The 18,789-nt window shown below is 42.1% G+C and overlaps 1 protein-coding gene across 7 annotated transcripts; it reads left to right on the top strand.

Moving 5' to 3' along the window:
* Positions 1–1,112: 1,112 nt before the first annotated feature.
* On the top strand, positions 1,113–18,360 carry SFPQ (splicing factor proline and glutamine rich). Of its 7 annotated transcripts, none has more exons than XR_010126669.1 (13): positions 1,113–2,493; positions 3,196–3,384; positions 3,732–4,033; positions 4,133–4,228; positions 5,343–5,539; positions 5,639–5,723; positions 6,637–6,754; positions 7,459–7,507; positions 7,588–7,709; positions 10,123–13,607; positions 16,717–16,764; positions 17,344–17,424; positions 18,266–18,360. XR_010126669.1 is itself a non-coding variant. In XM_063666031.1 (11 exons), exons 1-10 carry the CDS (start codon positions 1,681–1,683, stop codon positions 16,738–16,740), a joined length of 1,995 nt encoding a protein of 664 aa, XP_063522101.1. In that variant the 5' UTR covers positions 1,113–1,680; the 3' UTR covers positions 16,741–16,764; positions 17,344–18,360. The 7 variants fall into 7 exon arrangements, 2 of the variants coding, with proteins under 2 accessions (XP_063522101.1, XP_063522092.1); XR_010126670.1 differs by having other exon boundaries at positions 18,269–18,360; XR_010126671.1 differs by lacking the exon at positions 17,344–17,424.
* Positions 18,361–18,789: the final 429 nt, after the last annotated feature.

Consider the following 18,789-nt stretch of genomic DNA (forward strand, 5'->3'; position numbering starts at 1 on the left):
TGGCCAACATGGCAAAACCCTATCTCTACTAAAAATACAAAAATTGGCTGGGTGCAGTGGCGTGCGCCTGTGGTCCCAGCTACTCGGAAGGCTGAGGCAGGAGAATCACTTGAACCTGGGAGGCAGAGGTTGCAGTGAGCTGAGATAGTGCCACTGCTCTCCAGCCTGGGCAACAGAGCGAGACTCTGTGTCAAAAAAATAAAAGAAAATAAAAGAAAAATAATTGATGCATCTGACTGGTTAATACCCTATAGACATTGTAACATTGTAATTTTTTTTTTTTTTTGAGACAGTCTGGCACTTGTCGCCCAGGCTAGAGTGCAATAGCGTGATCTCAGCTCACTGCAACTTCCGCCTCCTGGGCTCAAGCAATTCTCCTGCCTCAGCCTCCCAGGTGGCTGGGATTATAGGTGTGCACTATCAAGCTCAGCAAATTTTTTTTTTTTTTTTTTTTTTGAGACTGAGTCTTGCTCTGTCGCCCAGGCTGGAGTGCAGTGGCACAATCTCTGCTCGCTGCAACCTCTGCCTCCCGGGTTCAAGCAATTCTCCTGCCTCAGCCTCCGGAGTAGCTGGGACTACAGGCGCACGCCACCACGCCCAGCTAATTTTTGTATTTTTAGTAGAGACGGGGTTTCACCATATTGGCCAGGCTGGTCTCGAATTCCTGACCTCGTGATCCACCCGCCTCGGCTCCCAAAGTGCTGGGATTACAGGCGTGAGCCACCGCACCCAGCCAAATTTTTGTATTTTTTAGTAAAGACGGGTTTTCGCCATGTTGGCCAGGCTGGTCTCAAACTCCTGACCTCAGGTGATCTGCCCGACTCGGTGTCCCAAAGTGCTGGGATTACAGGCGTGAGCCACAGCGCCCAGCCTAACATTGTACTTTTTTATAAGTACCTTAGTCTGTTCGCAAAGTGTTGAGTGGAATATTTACATTACTCCTGTGATTGGTATTCGTAGACGTGTATATAAACACACATACACACAAGGGCTCTTTTTGAACAAAGCGCGCACCCACAGAAGCCTATTGAAAAGTTTATGCTGCTACAATAAATCTGTATTCCTATGAGGTTCCATAATGAAATCAGTTAAGACTGCGTGTGTTTGAAATCGGTAAGATTTTACTTCTCTACTTTCATTGAGTTGGCACGAGGTAGGGTAGATAGCAGGCACTCGATTTCTGACTTCGAATCGGAAAACATCTGTTTTTCTGGGCAAGGATATCAGCAGATTGCTCCTAGGGACAATCAAAAAAGAAGAGACCTCCAACGCTTCTCCCCAGGAGCGGATAGGGCCCTGGTTATTTGCTCGCAAGTGAAAATTGCCCTGGCATACCCATTCAAATTTCTCCTAGCAAATCATAGTGGCCTACACCCAACGCCCTCTTCGCTCACTGGCCAACTGGAAACTTCAGTCCCTCCATGCCTCCCGCCTCTCACCCAGAGGCCAATAGGAAAGATCAGAGGTTCGCAACTTAGTGTCATCAAGCATAGTAATTGCAATTGGCTACTGGAACTGTCGATCGCGGAGTAGGCGGAGCCATGCCAGCTGGCCTATATAAGACGAGGACAAAGGCGGCGCGCCGCCTGTGTCATCCGCCATTTTGTGAGGAGCAAGGTGGCCTCCACGTTTCCTGAGCGTCTTCTTCGCTTCTGCCTCGACCGCCCCTTGACCACGGACATGTCTCGGGATCGGTTCCGGAGTCGTGGCGGTGGTGGTGGTGGCTTCCACAGGCGCGGAGGAGGCGGCGGCCGCGGCGGCCTCCACGACTTCCGTTCTCCGCCGCCCGGCATGGGCCTCAATCAGAATCGCGGCCCCATGGGTCCTGGCCCGGGCCAGAGCGGCCCTAAGCCTCCGATCCCGCCACCGCCTCCACACCAACAGCAGCAACAGCCACCGCCGCAGCAGCCGCCGCCGCAGCAGCCGCCGCCGCATCCACAGCCGCATCAGCAGCAGCAGCCGCCGCCACCGCCGCAGGACTCTTCCAAGCCCGTCGTTGCTCAGGGACCCGGCCCCGCTCCCGGAGTAGGCAGTGCGCCGCCAGCCTCCAGCTCGGCCCCGCCCGCCACTCCACCAACCTCGGGGGCCCCGCCAGGGTCCGGGCCAGGCCCGACTCCGACCCCGCCGCCTGCAGTCACCTCGGCCCCTCCCGGGGCGCCGCCACCCACCCCGCCAAGCAGCGGGGTCCCTACCACACCTCCTCAGGCCGGAGGCCCGCCGCCTCCGCCGGCGGCAGTCCCGGGCCCGGGTCCAGGGCCTAAGCAGGGCCCAGGTCCGGGTGGTCCCAAAGGCGGCAAAATGCCTGGCGGGCCGAAGCCAGGTGGCGGCCCGGGCCTAAGCACTCCTGGCGGCCACCCCAAGCCGCCGCATCGAGGCGGCGGGGAGCCCCGCGGGGGCCGCCAGCACCACCCGCCCTACCACCAGCAGCATCACCAGGGGCCCCCGCCCGGCGGGCCCGGCGGCCGCAGCGAGGAGAAGATCTCGGACTCGGAGGTGAGTGTCTATGGGAGCGACGCGTCGGCTCCCCTAAGATGGCGGCGGCCCCCTCCTCGCCCCCGCCCCCGCCCCCGCGCTGGGCTTCCATTTTGTCGGCCGCCGGAAGGGGCGCCTGCGCGCGTCGCCGCGGGGGCGGGGCGGCCTGCGGGGCCGTCGGTCGGCGGGGGATTGGCCTCCGCCGCGCCTTGTTCTCCTGGCGGGCGGAAAGCTAGGGGAGGTTTCCTTTCGGAAGGAAGCGCCGGGCTGCGGTGGTCGGCCCTGCAGAAGGTAGCCTGTCCCTGGTACTGGCGTAGTGCAGAGCGTGCGGCGTAGGTTTGGAGAGAACCGGGAAGTTCCGTAAAAGCTCAGGCGCAGATTGTGTAGGCTACAGTGGCATTTGGACTTAAGTGTTATTTTCCTATTATAATTTTCATACTATTTAGATTTTGTTAGGGACACTCAACATATGTGGCTGACAGAGTTGCTGATTGACGTCTACTCTTTGGGGAAGTGTGTCTATTCTCGAACATTCTGGATGATAGGGCCCTTTTTTCAATGTTAAGATAGTGCTCATGTTAGAAATTTCACATAGTAAAACCTTGATTGTGACCAAACGGAACAGAAAGGCAACTGATAAGTTTCAGATAAGCAAGTACTATCTTGGGGATTTTCATTTGCAGAGGTCTCTGATGTTTGAAAACTTCTTTCCTTTTTCATTAGGGGTTTAAAGCCAATTTGTCTCTCTTGAGGAGGCCTGGAGAGAAAACTTACACACAGCGATGTCGGTTGTTTGTTGGGAATCTACCTGCTGATATCACGGAGGATGAATTCAAAAGACTGTTTGCTAAATATGGAGAACCAGGAGAAGTTTTTATCAACAAAGGCAAAGGATTCGGATTTATTAAGCTTGTGAGTGTAATTGTTTGATTTTATGTAGAATTAAAAGGGGTGGGGGATTTTTTTGTCACTACAAACGCTGAAGGCTTGGTTTTTAAACTGGGGAGGATAAATTGGTCTTTTAGATTTTTCACCGTTCTTACAGGAAAAATATGCGTGCGGTATAATGCATAATTGTTGCTACCCAAGAGAAAAGAGGGGTGGGGTGGGTAAACTAAGTGGTGTTAGTGGGTGCTGCCTAAAGGTAATGCTCGAACTGAGCTGAAGGAAGAAAGGGAGTAGGAAGTAGGCTTATGACAATTTAAGAGTAGACATCAACCAATTTGGAGATCATTAACATGAGTGTCTCTGATACACAGGAATCTAGAGCTTTGGCTGAAATTGCCAAAGCCGAACTCGATGATACACCCATGAGAGGTAGACAGCTTCGAGTTCGCTTTGCCACACATGCTGCTGCCCTTTCTGTTCGTAATCTTTCACCTTATGTTTCCAATGAACTGTTGGAAGAAGCCTTTAGCCAATTTGGTCCTATTGAAAGGGCTGTTGTAATAGTGGACGATCGTGGAAGATCTACAGGGAAAGGCATTGTTGAATTTGCTTCTAAGCCAGCAGCAAGAAAGGCATTTGAACGATGCAGTGAAGGTGTTTTCTTACTGACGACGTAAGTTGTCTTGTTTATTCTAATAATTTCTATCAACTTATATGAGATGGTGGCAATAAAACTGGAACAAAGCTAAGATGGAACCATTTTTGTTATTAGAACTCCTCGTCCAGTCATTGTGGAACCACTTGAACAACTAGACGATGAAGATGGTCTTCCTGAAAAACTTGCCCAGAAGAATCCAATGTATCAAAAGTAAGATTGATTAAACTTTTTTGGCAGTTTTTAATTTAAGTGTAAAGGATAAATTTATTTTAGTGATTTTCCAATTTTGCTTAAAATATGCAAAATTATTTGATGTGGATGTGCTTATTAGTAAAAAATCTCAGACTGAGGAAGATTTGAAGCTGTTATTCGGATAGCTGTTTGTTTCTGAGGTGGATACATTCACATGCAGTCCTGTTTTGTCCCTACAATAATGGCATAAAGTCGCGTGTGTGACTGAGTCTCACTCTGTTGCCCAGGCCAGAGTGCAGTGGCATGACTTCAGCTTACTGCAACTTCTGCCTCCCAGGTTCAAACGATTCTCCTGCCTCAGCCTCCCAAATAGCTGGGATTACAGGCATGTGCCACCATGCCTGGCTCATTTTTTATTTTTAGTAGAGATGGGCTTTCACCATGTTGACTAGGCTGGTCTTGAACTCCTGACCTCAGGAGAGTCGCTCATCTCGGCCTCTCAAAGTGCTGGGATACAGGCATGACACACCGTGCCTGGCTGAAGTACTTTTTTTTTTTTTTGAGTTGGAGTTTCGCTCTTGTTTCCCAGGCTGGAGTGCAGTGGCGTGATCTCAGCTCACTGCAATCTCTGCCTCCCGAGTTCAAGTGATTCTCCTGCCTCAGGCCTCCAGAATAGCTGGGATTACAGGTGCCCGCCACCATGCCTAGCTAATTTTTTGTATTTTTAGTGGAGACGGGGTTTCATCATGTTGGCCATATGGGTCTCAAACTCATGACCTCGGGTGATCCACCCTCCTTGGCCTCTCAAAGTGCGGGGATTACAGGGGTGAGCCACCGTGCGTGGCCTGGAGTACATTTTTATGGGTGGAAAAAATAAGCCTCGGTAAGGAATTTGGCTAGAGGAAAACAGAATTAGAAAACGAGGAAGGTAGGATTTATCTCCAGTGCCTGTATTCTTTTATTGAGTATTCTGAGTATTTTTGCTATGAAGATATTTTTAGATGAATCAGGATAATTTTTGCCTTTTGTACTCTTTACAAGAAATATAACAGGAAAAAGACCAGTACTAGGGCAAGTATTTTCTGGTATGCATACACAAATTGGTTCATTTTAAAATTTTGTGTATTGTTAGGGAGAGAGAAACCCCTCCTCGTTTTGCCCAGCATGGCACATTTGAGTACGAATATTCTCAGCGATGGAAGTCTTTGGATGAAATGGAAAAACAGCAAAGGGAACAAGTTGAAAAAAACATGAAAGATGCAAAAGACAAATTGGAAAGTGAAATGGAAGATGCCTATCATGAACATCAGGCAAATCTTTTGCGCCAAGGTAAAAAGATCTCTGCATGAACATCGCTGCTAAGGTCAATTGTTTTTCACCTTATTAGAATCTTGTTAATGTGAATCCAAAATATTTTCCAATGTTCAGATCTGATGAGACGACAGGAAGAATTAAGACGCATGGAAGAACTTCACAATCAAGAAATGCAGAAACGTAAAGAAATGCAATTGAGGTAAAATTGTGTTTAAGGTTTAAGCCTTCATTTTTTTTTTTCTTCGAAATGTATCATTCTGTTGCCCAGGCTGGAGTGCAGTGGTGCAGTCTCAGCTCACCACAACCTCCGCTTCCTGGGTTCAAGCGATTCTCTTGCCTCAGCCTCCCGAGTAGCTGGGATTACAGGCCTGCGTCACGACACCTGGCTAGTTTTTCTGTATTTGTAGTAGATATGGGGTTTCGCCATGTTGGCCAGGCTGGCCTTGAACTCCTGAGCTCAAGTGATCCACCTGTCTCTGCCTCCCAAAGTGCTAGGATTACAGGCATGAGCCACCACGCTTGGCCATTTTTTTTCTTCCTTTTTTGAGATGGGCCCAGGCTGAAGTGCAGTGGCGTGATCATAGCTCACTGCAGTCTCAAACTTCTCAGCTCAAGCAATCCTCCTGAGTAGCTGGGACTAGAGGCACAGGCCACCACCCCCAGCTAATTTTTTAAATTTTTTTGTATTTGTGGAGATGGAGTCTTCCTATATTGCCTAGGCTGGTGTCAAGCTCCTGGCCTCCTAAAGTACTGAGATTACAGGCATGAACTACCAACCCTGGCCTTAAGCCTTGATTTCTGCACTAACATTTATATTCTGACATTTAGGGAAAAGATGTACTTAGTTTTTCAGGTCAGTCAGGCAAAATACAAAGGTTAAATATTATGTCAGTGTTGGTTTAACACTTAAAACTGAATACAGTGTAAGATTTTCCTTAATAAAGCCTACATTATTTGCCAGAATGTCTTTAGTACTGTGCCCCTAGACTCACTCTAAGCCTTTGTGTTTTTTAGCTGTAACCTAGTTCTTAGGCCAACTGCTAGGTTTCTTCACATTGAATTCTAAAAGATGTAGATAACTCTTCAGTTATGTGCCTGATGGGTATTTCTAGGCAAGAGGAGGAACGACGTAGAAGAGAGGAAGAGATGATGATTCGTCAACGTGAGATGGAAGAACAAATGAGGCGCCAAAGAGAGGAAAGTTACAGCCGAATGGGCTACATGGATCCAGTAAGTCAACCTTTACTGCCTTCTAATTGGAATTGTCTATAGAACTTGCAGGTACCTAAAAGGAATTACAGGAAATTTTAATATCAAATTACAGTTATTTTCTGCTTTTTTTCTAACCAAGTATATTATGTTTGATTTCCTTGTATGGGTCAGAGGATTTAATTGAATAGGAAGTTTTTTTGTGTTTTGTTTCTTGGTTTTTTTGTTTTGTTTGTTTGTTTTTTGGAGAGAGTTTTGCTCTTGTCACCCAGGCTGGAGTGCAGTGGCTTGATCTTGGCTCACTGCAGCATCCCGCCTCCTGGGTTCAAGTGATTCTCCTGCCTCAGCCTCTTGAGTAGGTGGGATTACAAGTGCCTGCCACCATGCTCAGCTAATTTTTGTATTTTTAGTAGAAACGGCGTTTTGCCGTGTTGGCCAGGCTGGTCTTGAACTCCTGACCTCAGGTGATCTGCCTGCCTCGGCCTTACAAAGTGCTGGGATTACAGGCGTGAGCCACTGCTCCTGGCCTTGAATAGGAAGTTTTATAGGTCTTTGGATAATTGAGTCTAACTTAGTTTTCAGAATATTGATTTCAAAAATAATTCAGATGATGAACTTTTGAACTTTACCATGTTTTTTGTTTAACTCTTGAAAATTTCTCAGTTCTTAAGAATGCTTGCTGTGGGTATAGTACAGGTATATTGAAAGGAATTTTTTTCTTGCAGAGGGAAAGAGACATGCGAATGGGTGGCGGAGGAGCAATGAACATGGGAGGTAAGTGTGAAATTTAAATTAATGATATAAGTAGAGAGTGGTATTCTGGTGGAGTTGTAACCACTATTTTTGTTTTCTAGATCCCTATGGTTCAGGAGGCCAGAAATTTCCACCTCTAGGTGGTGGTGGTGGCATAGGTTATGAAGCTAATCCTGGCGTTCCACCAGCAACCATGAGTGGTTCCATGATGGGAAGTGACATGGTAATGTATCCTGTGGGACGTAGTACCAAGGAAATTCTCATTTTCACAACTTAGGTGTGTTTGTTTTGTTTTGTTTTGTTTTGTTTTAAGTAGGTGACTGGACCTCTTTTAGTTTCCCCTACCAATTTCATACATAAATATGTAATATTGAGGAATACTTTGGCAACATAGAAGAACTCGGTGTGTGGTAACCCAAACAGATAACGGTTGCCAACAAGGAGTCAATGCTGTTAGTAGTATGTGGAATTACCTTTGGCAATAAGTAGATTTAGGTGCTTTTGAACTCTAGTGCATGGCAAATCCAAATTCTAGATGCTAGATAATGTATCTGATTATTCTACATCCAAGTGAGAATAATCAAATGGCAAACTGTCATTCTTTAAGCTGGTATTTGCCATGAGTAGGAATCAGACTTGTAGTTTGAAGCTTTAGGCATGTTTTAGTGATGTGTAGGACTTTGACCTATATTTGGTGTGGCTTCTATCCTATGAAAAGGGAATTGAGTGTTTTGACTCGTCGTTTCCCACCTGTTGGGCCTGTCTGTAGGTATACCTTCTAAAATCAACTGACATCTCCATTTTGCTACAGAGTAGCAAAAATCAACAATAATTTTTAAGCATACTAATGGTGTGCATTTGATCTGAACCTTCTTGATGCTATCATGTTTCAGCTGTGAATATAGCCTGTCAGATGCTTAGAACAATCAGTTGAACTGGTATGAGTGGCTGCATTAGGGCTTTACAAATCGTTAGGACTGAATTTTGGTGGGTTTAGAGAGTGCATTTTTATAGCTGAGTTGAATGTGATGAGTTCACTACAGGCTTTTGGCAAAGGAGGGGAGCTGCAGTGTGTAGCTCATAAGATGCATTTTATAAGTATAAACATAAAGATTTAGTATAGGGCCTCACCTGTTTATAATCTACCTAAGACTTTTTGGGAATTAAAGTTAGAATTATAAATGGCTGGTTGGGTAAAATGTAATACTATGGGCTTTCTTGAGATTTTTCAGAGTATGTGGGTAACATTTTGGTTTATATTCTTCCTAAAGACAGATTGTTAGGTAATGTGTAAAATCTAATTTGACCTCATGTTCTCACAATTAAAGGTTTATATTCTAGATAACAGGTAGCTGATAGCTCCTGGGTTCTCAGCTGGTGTAATTAACATAATTATGAAAGCCCCAAATTTTTCTTTTTTTTAAGCTCTTAGAGGTAGAACACAGAACAATGAGCCAAAAACCCTGTAATTTATAAGATTTTGAAAAACAAAGGATTAAGGTTTAGTCATTTTGAGTAGCTCAATAGTATTTTGTTTAAAAAAATGTTGAAATTGTGTATAGGAACAGTTAAACCCTGATGCCATTTTAGTTTTTTATTTGGAGTAATACTCTTAGTAACTAGTCTATTATAAATGGAATGAGAAAAAGTGTAGGCTGCTGTGTTTGCATACCTGAGGGGTCTGCTACTTAAGGCACATATGTTTCTATCGAAAACTTCTATCTCCAGAATTACCTAAAACTAGATGGGAATAGTGAAGTCACTCACTGCTTTATTGCAGTTACTTTAGCTTGGTGTTGTTTGGGAAGTATCTAAAACATGGAATTACAGCAAAGTGTCTGCACTTTTCAAAGACCTAAGGGAAAAGATGGACTGATGAAGGTGGGTGGGGTTTGTTCATTTAGTTTGCAACAATATAGAATAGTACTGAGAACGTAATTGTCTCTGGTTATATAGTGATGGCTCGGAAGGTAGTATGCCTGTGAGAATTTGGCAACACAAGTTTTTTTGATCAAGTTACTGTGCCGGTTAAGTGACTAAATCTACAGTCTTTTATGCTTTTTCTTTTTGTAGTCTGGTAGCATTTTATTAAAACTTTCAACCTTTTAAGATTTCTGCAACTTAGCAGATGTGTCTTAAGATCTTGAAAAGCGCAAGGTTTCTTAAGCAGCACATGCCACTAACTGGTGAGTAGGTCTTTGTCACTTCATTGAGTGAATTGAATCTCTGGTTGGGCTTGTTAGGCTTACTTGGAAATTAAATTTCCTGTTCAGACGTTGAAAGTGAGAGTTTGCAAGCTTTTCAGTGGGTTAATCTGATGTGAAATTTCTTAGAACTCATTTTGGAATGGATTTTCACATCTGCACTAATTCTTAAATTTTTTAGCACTACAGGGAAGATCTGTTCTTTGAAACAGGTGTATGAGAATGGCTCAAGTGGGAACATACCACAAGGCATGTATTATCGTAAACTAATTTTCAAATTACCCTTTTTTCCTTTCTATGTTCCCGGTACCTGTGGATCGACTCATTGGTGATTGTATCGACGAACGTTGACTACGGAACCTTCTAAAATATTTACTTAACACACATGGACATCAACTACTTATAATGAACTGTTAATTACTGTTCCAATAGCGTACTGAGCGCTTTGGGCAGGGAGGTGCGGGGCCTGTGGGTGGACAGGGTCCTAGAGGAATGGGGCCTGGAACTCCAGCAGGATATGGTAGAGGGAGAGAAGAGTACGAAGGCCCAAACAAAAAACCCCGATTTTAGATGTGATATTTAGGTTTTCATTCCAGTTTGTTTTGTTTTTTGTTTAGATACCAATCTTTTACATTCTTGCATTTTAGTAAGAAAGCTATCTTTTTATGGATGTTAGCAGTTTATTGACCTAATATTTGTAAATGGTCTGTTTGGGCAGGTAAAATTATGTAATGCAGTGTTTGAAACAGGAGAATTTTTTTTTTCCTTTTTATTTCTTTTTTTTTTCTTTTTTACTGTATAATGTCCCTCAAGTTATGGCAGTGTACCTTGTGCCACTGAATTTCCAAAGTGTACCAATTTTTTTTTTTTTTTTTTTTTTACTGTGCTTCAAATAAATAGAAAAATAGTTATAATATTGATCTTCAACTTTGCCATTCATGCTTCTATGCACATTAGGCTAGGTGTTCCACACTGAAAGCATGAGAGTGTCTAGGCCTTTGAATGGCATATGCCATTTCTGGGAAATGTATCTGGAGGCTAAGTATTGCTTTCTACAAATAACTGCCCCCTTTGTTTTAAAAAGAAGAAATGCATATTGAAGTAGTTTCATGATTTGTTTGGCATATAGGAAGCACGCTGGTGCTAAGTATTTCTTAAATGGTTATGTAAGCAAAGCTGAACTGTAAATCTTCATTCAGGAATATGTATTAAGATTGTGGAATGGGTGTAAGACAATTGGTAGGGGGTGAAAGTGGGTTTGATTAAATGGATCTTTTATGGCCCTATGATCTATCCTTTACTTTTGAAAGCTTTTGAAAAGTGGAAAGATCATTTTGTTGCATTTCCCCATTTCTTGTTTTTAAAAGACCAACAAATCTCAAGCCCTATAAATGGCTTGTATTGAACTTTTACATTTGAATTAAAGATTGTTAAACATGAAGCCTTTTCATGTATTCAAGTGATTTATAAAGATGGGGTGTAGTCTAAAAAACAAAACATGAAAGAAAGAAGGTTTAGTAACTGGGCCGGGCGTGGTGGCTCACGCCTGTAATCCCAGCACTTTGGGAGGCTGAGGTGGGCAAATCATGAGAACTGGAGTTCAAGACCAGCCTGGCCAACATGGTGAAACCCTGTCTCTACTAAAAATACAAAAAATTAGCTGGGAGTGGTGGCAGGCGCCTGTAATCCCAGCTACTCGGGAGGCTGAGCCAGGAGAATTGCTTGAACCTGGAGGTGGAGGTTGCAATGAGCTGAGACTGTGCCACTGCACTCCAGCCTGGGCAACAGAGCGAGACTCTCTCAAAAAAAAAAAAAAAAAAAAAAAAGGTTTAGTAACTGAAGTAGGTTTAGTTATATATACATTTGTACTCTGTAACTTTTACATCTCCTTGTGCTACTTCTGTTGGGCAAAATCTATAGGACTATAAAAATATTGGTTCTCTTCTAAGAGCTAGTGGTGACTGTTAACAAATAGGGTTGCAGATAATCATTCTTATTGTAAATTTGTTAACTTGTTTTTACATAGTTTCGTTTATCATGTAGCACTAAATCTGGAGAAAGTTGCTCATGCTACACAGTACAAATATCCCTTTCTCCCACCATAAAGGCTTGGAATGTTTCCATGGTGTTGTCAGTTAATTGTCAACTTCATTGAACCCCCTTCCATTAGAACAAGAGACTTTGACTATTAAAGTAGATTGTTTATTGTTGCCTGTTAGTATAATGGGAGCCTGATTTCCCAGTGTAAATATGTTAGAGGAACAGCTTCCTAACAGTAGGTAAAGTAATTGAATGGTTTGGCTTTGTTCTTAGTTATGTTCCATTCAAATCTGTACATTATAGAACTCTTACTATGGAATGTGTCTTCCTCCTTTTCACCTCTGTTCTTGGTGCTAATTGGCAAAAGAAAAATTCTAAGTCAAACCTTTATTAACATGCTGAAGTTTAGTATTGTGCCTGTGTACAAAAGGAGACCTATTGTTGGAACAATCTGAGCACTTTCTGCATAGGAAACAGGATAATGCTGAAAGTAAACACTAGTGTATAAAAGCATCTCACCAAATTATGGTTGTATGACTGACAGGTACGTGGTGTGCTAAAGGAGAGACTCTCATTAGAAAATGCTCATTATATCATTCACCAGCACACTCGGAAATATGAGTAGTTTTACCATGATTATATCAACGAGGAAGTTTTGTCCCAAAACAGGTTATTAATTGGTGATACATAAGAGGTTTTCTGTACGGAAACAAGGGTCTTGATTAGAAAGGAATCCATTGCAGTTTGGTTGAATTATATAGTAGGGACTACTAAAGACAAGAAAATAAGGGGTGTTCATGAGACACCCACAGAGGGTGAACTTTGAATGTGTGTGGGTGGGGGCTGGTCGGGAAATGGGAAAATCTGCCTATAAAATTAATGTTTCAGTTTATTTTTCAGATTACATGCCTTTCTTTATAAGGGATGCTGGCACAGACCCCCTAAAATAAGCTTTTGGTAGTACTGTACCTTTGAAGAGTGGTGAAGGATGCTAATGGATAATCTCCTGAAAGTTGTGGCTTTTGATACCCTTACTGTGGACTGTAGAGTTGCTAAACGTTGTTTAGCAAATAATGTTGCTTAGTTTCAAATGACATTTGACTTTCATCACTGAAACAGCAATGTACCCAGGGTTGTAAGCTTACTCAAATAGACTTTCAATAAGTCTTCAATGTATATATGATAGTTTTTAGCCTAATGTGAATTTAAATAATCTTAATAGTTTCCTAAAAGTCGATCTGAAACTTGGGGTGGGAAAGGGGAGGTAGCAATTTTGAAGTATTTTAGCCATTTTTCTCATTTAAAGAAACCACTTGTCCCCATTTCCTCTTCTCCACTTTCTCATAATTTTGTTTTAAGAGGAACACTGGTTGTTTTTTATACTTCTCCTAATCTTTAAAAACTGCATACTGTTAAGACCCCAGTGTATTTAATAGGTATTTTATAAGCATAGCCCATTGGCTCATGTTAGTGAAACCATAATCCTCTTTGCTTAGAACATTAATTAAACTCCTAAGAAGTACTACAAACCCCACCACTCTTTATAGATGTATTGTACCACTAATATAAACAGCTAAAAAATGGGGAAATTGTAACGTTACGCCTGTGCAATTTTTAAGTGGCATATTATGGCAGATTAAAATTTAGATACTTGGCTTTTCTTGGGCAAGCCACTAAGTTGTGGCGGAATGTTTTCTGGTGTTCTTGGACTGCAATTATGCACTATTAAAGTAGTGGCCTGCTACATAACTGCATTTAGCCAGCATTTCTGCAGTGCGTAACTGTGAGGAACGTAGTACCGCAAATGGCAATGGACATTAGGACCCGGATGTAGTATTCCTGCTTGCTCCAAGATTCTCATTGCCGACTGCATACAGGTAGGTAACAAGCAATATAATCTAACTTGGTGACTTGCTATGTACTTTTATTCCGTGGGCATTCTGGCATCACATTTCTGACAATGAAATTACAGTGCAGCACCTGACACTTGTATGGTAAAGCTAGCTTACATCAAAACTGTGTGGGTGTGGGGTTAGATCTGTAATTTGTCAGGCAGAATTCAGTGCTGTTGCAGTTCTCAGATAAAAAGTGCAAACTTGATACTTTGGTATATCTGACTCAGTTGTGTGGTTTCCTTTAGTTGCATTGTAACTGAAGATAACATGGAACACATCAGTGGTGTGGGGGAGAGGGAACTAAACTATACTTGGGAACTAGGGTGCTTTTAGCACCTTGACATGGACCGTATAGCATGTGATAATTAGTCTCTATTGTAGCAAACTGACCTGCCCATAGATCGGCAATATCAGTAATTTCATTATGCAATCTTGGTAATTCTACAAGTTGAGTTGAACTAAAAGTACAGGTTTTTTTGTAATGCGATTTAAAATTTTTAAAAACATGGGCTTCATGAAAACACCATTGTTACTAACTTGGGCTTAGATGGGAATCTAATGTGAATAGTTCAAGTTATGGGACTTGTCTAAATATGTCTATACTCTAAACCTGGGGGAAGGTGGTGTGGAACATTGACTTGACTACAGTCGAATACATGTTGGGAATCATTCCCAATCATAAGACATCGTCGTTTCTGTAGGATGACTGCATATGTTCAGAGTAGCTTTTTGAATTTGGTTCCCTTAGCTTTAGGGATGTGATGTTATAGTCCAAAATGTTTACAAGAAAACCTAAGTCTTCAAAAGCACAACTTTTGTTGCTTAGGACTTTGCATCAACTGTTGTTCCAGACCTCATTTCAACTTTTTGGTCTCTGAGCTGGTTTTTAGTTAGCATGCATGAGAGAGAGCTTTCATGTATAATGTTTCTGCTCTGTAACTGGCAAGTGGTTTACTTTGCATAAATGCTGATGAAAACTTCATGACTATGAGACTTTTCTTCTGTGTATCTAGAAAAAGAGCTTGCTCGTTGGCAAGCAATTCACAAGGTGGGGACAGACTTGTACTTTAACATGTAGTCCATTCAAGCAAACAACTTTGGACTCTACTGATAGATGAAAGAGCAAATGATGACTAGTTTAGCCTCTGCATATCAACAATATAATGCAGGTCAAGTATAATGCTCAATATTAGTGACATGAATATCACTAAATTACATAGAACCCTGATGGGGTTTCGTGTGTCGTAATCCATTAAATCGGTGGCCAGTGCTTGCTGCCGTGGTTTAGTAATTGGGTGTTAGAAATAAAAACTCGGGTCTATTTCTTACCAGTCAGTAACAATTTTTAGAGAATGTACTTGGTATAATATATGGACTTCAGGAACTTTATTGGGGTGGGGGGTTAATTTTGCCTTACCCTGTTCACTTTCAGATGATTAGGCTTTTGCACTTTAGAATGAGAAACTTGTGACGTTAGTGTGTTCTTACTAGCTTTAATTTGTATGTAGCAATGAATTGTGAATCTTAGTGCAGTGGGTTTTTTTAAAAAACTCAGTCAAAAAGCTGGGAATTAAGTGGTTTCAGTAATAATGCTATACCGAGGTGCTTGCATTGTATTTCATAATTTTGTTACAAACCAAAATTATTTTTAATGAGAACAGTCTTGGGTTCAGAGGTGTGATGCCAGAATGTATTTTCGTACTGTTAGGCCCTTGGAACAGATACCGGTGCTTTCTGAAAGATGAAAGAAATGCAATGGGTGCTCTTCATGCAAGGTTGCAAACCTACCAAGAATGCATAATAGTCTCACTTTTCCCCAATAAAGAGATGCGTGTGACTAGTTTTGGACTTTTAACCTTAATGGGGGTTGCATGTCTCCTATTGTTAATCATTGTCAGCTGCAGTGACATGATCCACAGTCCTGCATTTACTGCCTTTCACTTAATGATTTTGGACAGGTTTTAGAGAGCTAGGATGTTGGTCTGGGCCTTTATTTGGTTTTGGTTTTAGCTGATAATGTTTTAGTGATGTCAGCTAGTGCAGTTCTCAAATGGCTGCCTATTAGGGAAAGAATTCAGAGGATTTGACTGCTCCTAATCATCTGTCATTGCTGCTAGATAATGATTGGCGATTTTTAAGACTCAACTGGAAATCTCAACAGTTGCTGGTAAACCATTAACCATCAAAATGTTGCTTTTGAACACCAGTGCTGAAAAAAATACATTGCTTTTTTTTTTTTTTTGAGAGTGAAAAGGGCTTGGACGTAGGATAGGACAATGTGGAGAATGGGGGGAAGAATGCAAAACGATATAGTATCCCTTATGGATGGTACATGTGCAACAGGGAACTCTTACTTCATATACCCTTTGCAGTAATCATTCAGGGAGGAAGAAAAACCTGGAACTTGAATGAAGGCTGATCTTTGTTTTGTGCACTGTGGCCCTGCCAGGCATATAGTGAAGGTGAATGTCTTCTCCCTCAGAAAAAAATTGGTTCCTTGCTGTCCCAGTAAGGCATAGCTTTTCCAGCCCTAACTTTAAAACTCAGTGAGGACTTAGATGGGAAAGAATGAGGTAAATACAAAGGATTGCAGGACAACAACTGCAGCGTTGTGTACTGTGGGAAGGGGAGTTGGGCACTGTTGGAGGACTCCTGCTGAAGGTGGTCAGCCCGCCTGACAATGGAAGACATACTTGAATGGGGAGCAGGGTATGTGCTTTCATATGAAAAAAGAGCTGATGTTAAAACTCATTTGGTGAGGTCAACGTTGTCACATACCTTCACATAAGGGATAGTATATTTTGGGTTGCAGTCAAACTTGTGCTCAGACCGGTGAAAATAAGAGTTAGGCTTTTACATTTTAAAGAAAATACAGTTTTCATTCTAATTCAGGTGTCTACTTATTTTATGTAAGATTAATTTTAGATCTCCCCCCCACCATGAAGTTTCTTCCTATTTTTTTTATGCTGTAACTTACCCCCAATCTTTATCTCTGGATTTTTACTCTTTAAATTTTGAAGTTGACTAGCATTTTCAAACCTTTATTTTATACCCTTGTCTTTTATATTAACTTTTTCTTATTATTCTTTAGGTAAGAATGATTGATGTTGGCTGATGTTGGAGTGCTCGTTCACATGAAGTAAGTTTCCTTTAGAAATCTTAACATCTAGAGGCTTTTGAGTTTGATTTAAATAATTTCATTTAGATATGTGGGGTGAAACTTTGAGATGTTTACCTTTTCTAAGATAATATCCCTGTATTTTTGTTTGGAAATTAGGGATGTATGTGAGAAAGCAAGTGAGAGGCATTATAAAAATGTCAAACAATAGAATTCAAAAAAAGTGGATGGTTATATAACAATCATAGAAGAACAGAAAAGAAAGCTTGACTTAATAAGGGGAAAGGCCATATTCTCAATATTCAATTCAAGTTTAGACTCCATCTAAAACTCCATGATTCTTTTTTTACTTAAGAAAATGTAGGAGAAGGTCAGGCATGGTGGCTTTACACCTATATTCCTAGCACTTTGGGAGGCAGAAGTGGGAGGATTGCTTGAGCCCAGCCTGGGCAAAATAGACCATGTCTCTACAGAAAAAAATATAGCCAGGTGTGGTGGTGTGTGCCTGTGGTCCCAACTCCCTTGGAGGCTGAGGTGGGAGGGATCACTTGATCCTGGAAGGTTGAGGCTGCAGTGAGCAAGTTAGATTTTTTGTTACAGGTGGATAGATACTTCTCAAGACATCACACAGCGTGAGTCAATCAGGGAGGGAAGCCACAAGCAGACTGACAACGTTTCTAGGTAAGTTAAATGATTTAGTCTGTTAAACTGTCTTCAGAAAGGCCCTTGGGTGGTACAAAAATAACATTACTAATGTGGGAACCTTTAATTTTTAATTTTTTATTTTTTGAGATGGAGTTTCGCTCTTGTTGCCCAGGCTGTAGTGCAATGCCGTGATTTTGGCTCACTGCAACCTCCACCTCCTGGGTTCAAGCGATTCTCCTGCTTCAGCCTCCCAAGTAGCTGGGATTACAGGCATGTTCCACCACGCCCGGCTCATTTTGTATTTTTAGTAGAGACAGGGTTTGACCATGTTGGTCAGGCTGGTCTCAAACTCCTGACCTCAGGTGATCTGTCCACCTTGGCCTCCCAAAGTGCTGGGATTACAGGCTTGAGCCACTCCGCCCTGCCTATTTACAATTAATGCCATGTTCTTTAATTAAAAGTTTTTTTTTTTTTTTTGAGACGGAGTCTCGCTCTTTCGCCCAGGCTGGAGCAGTGGTGCGTGATCTTGGCTCACTGCAAGCTCCGCCTCCCGGGTTCACGCCATTCTCCTGCCTCAGCCTCCCGAGTAGCTGGGACTACAGGCGCCCGCCATACACGCCCGGCTAATTTTTTTTTTGTATTTTTTAGTAGAGACGGGGTTTCACCATGTTAGCCAGAGTAATCTCGATCTCCTGACCCCGTGATCCACCCTCCTCGGCCTCCCAAAGTGCTGAGATTGCAGGCGTGAGCCACCGCGCCAGGCCGATTGATAAGATTTCTTTGGTATTAGTTCACTTGACAGTTATATAATGTTATGTTTGAGAATTTGGTAACTCTGATTCTTCTATCCTTTGGAGTAATCATACCCTTTAATTAGCAGGATCAGGTGAGCTGTGTCCAGAAAACCAACGAGAAGGAGTGGAAGGAGGAATGAACGTTTCGTTCTCGTTAATAAAGGCATTATCCTAATTATCCTTTGGTTTTGTTTTTGCTTTTTTAGTATTCATTTATTTTCTAGAATTTTCCTGACTTCAATGTATTCAAAGTGACAAAAAAAAAAAAAAAGATGGTCTGTATTACAGACACAGAACCAGATTAAGTATAATTCAGGATCCTATTGTGACTTGGTAGTGCTGGTTTCAGTCTCAATTACTGATCAATTTTTATGGTCCATTTTAGATATTTGCCTTCACTCTAATTTTTATTTCTAAAATTAGCATGTTATTAATTTAGCAATTACTACCTACATCTTGACTGGATTTCAGACATAGCATTCTGTATTTCCAACTTCTGTATGTACGAACTATCAGATGATGGTTATGAGATAGTCACACATCGCTTCACAAGCAAGCATAGTCAAATAACAATATAGTAATATCCCTTTATCTGCAACCATGGTTA

This window comes from Pongo pygmaeus, chromosome 1, assembly GCF_028885625.2.
Source record: "Pongo pygmaeus isolate AG05252 chromosome 1, NHGRI_mPonPyg2-v2.0_pri, whole genome shotgun sequence".
NCBI lineage: Eukaryota > Metazoa > Chordata > Mammalia > Primates > Hominidae > Pongo > Pongo pygmaeus.